Source organism: Eimeria mitis, genomic scaffold, assembly GCF_000499745.2.
Source record: "Eimeria mitis Houghton genomic scaffold, Emh_scaff206, whole genome shotgun sequence".
NCBI lineage: Eukaryota > Apicomplexa > Conoidasida > Eucoccidiorida > Eimeriidae > Eimeria > Eimeria mitis.
Window position 1 is genome coordinate 26,648 of NW_013570383.1, and position 1,014 is coordinate 27,661.

Here is a 1,014-nt window from a genome sequence, read left to right on the forward strand (position 1 = left end):
CTTCGACCCCAAGACAACCCGAGTAAGCCAGCTTTACAAGGCCTCATCAGCCTCGGGGTATGTGCGAAATGCAGCAGCAGCAACGGCAGGAAGCAGCAGCAGCAGCAGCAGCAGCAGCAGCAGCAGCAGCACCAGCTGCAACAGCAGCAATGGAACCAGTAGCAGCAGCAGCAGCAACGGCACCAGCAGCAGCAGCAGCAGCGGCACCACCTTCAACAGCAGAAGCAATGGCATCAGCAGCAGCACTAGCAGCGGCACCAGCAGCAGCAGCTGCAACGGCACCAGCAGCAGCAACAGCAGCAACAGCACCAGCAGCAGCAGCAATAACGGCACCAGCAGCAGCAACAGCAACGGCACCAGCGGAAGCAGCAGCAGCAACAGCAGCAGCAGCAGCAGCGGCACAACCTACAGTGGCACCGGCAGCAGCAGCAGTACCATCAACAACAGCTACAGCAGCAGCAGCAGCCGCATCAACAACCACAACAGCAGCTACAGCAGCAGCAGCAGCAGCACCAGAAGCAACAACCACAACAACAGCTACATCAGCAGCAGCAGCAGCAACAACAACAACAAAACCTACATCAGCAGCACCAGCAGCAGCGACAACAACAACAACAAAAGCTACAGCACCAGCACCAGCACCAGCACCAGCAGCAGCACCAGCAGCAGCAGCAGCAGCAGCAGCAGCAGCAGCAGCAGCAGCAGCAGGAGCAGCAAGGACCATCTGGGCATCCGTTCATCGTTACTGGTGCCTCGTGTTGCCTTCACATGGAGCACCTGCAGCAGTTTGCTGCTGCAGCTGCAGCAGCCAGCAGATAGCTTCTCTATAGATGGCGAGCTGTATAGACACTGGCACCTCTCTCTCATTCCTACTGTAGGAGCAGCACAAAACACACAAAGACAACAGGTACACATAAACCCTAAACCCTAAACCCTAAACCCTAAAACCCTAAACCCTAAACCCTAAACCCTAACCCCTATCTAACACGAAAAAGTGTAAATTTTTGCGTATAC

General features: G+C 55.6%; 2 protein-coding genes across 2 annotated transcripts in view; both read left to right on the forward strand.

Moving 5' to 3' along the window:
* EMH_0003390 (uncharacterized protein) overlaps positions 1-26 on the forward strand; it is a gene marked incomplete at both ends in the record, with an annotated part of 10,779 nt that extends 10,753 nt beyond the window's left edge. Inside the window, one exon of the mRNA XM_013496362.1 lies at positions 1-26. Within this exon, the coding sequence (XP_013351816.1) occupies positions 1-26 (26 nt within the window).
* A 33-nt stretch (positions 27-59) lies between these two features.
* Positions 60-830, forward strand: EMH_0003400 (uncharacterized protein; the record flags this gene model as incomplete). Its single annotated transcript, XM_013496363.1, has 1 exon — positions 60-830. One exon carries the CDS (start codon positions 60-62, stop codon positions 828-830), a length of 771 nt encoding a protein of 256 aa, XP_013351817.1.
* Positions 831-1,014: the final 184 nt, after the last annotated feature.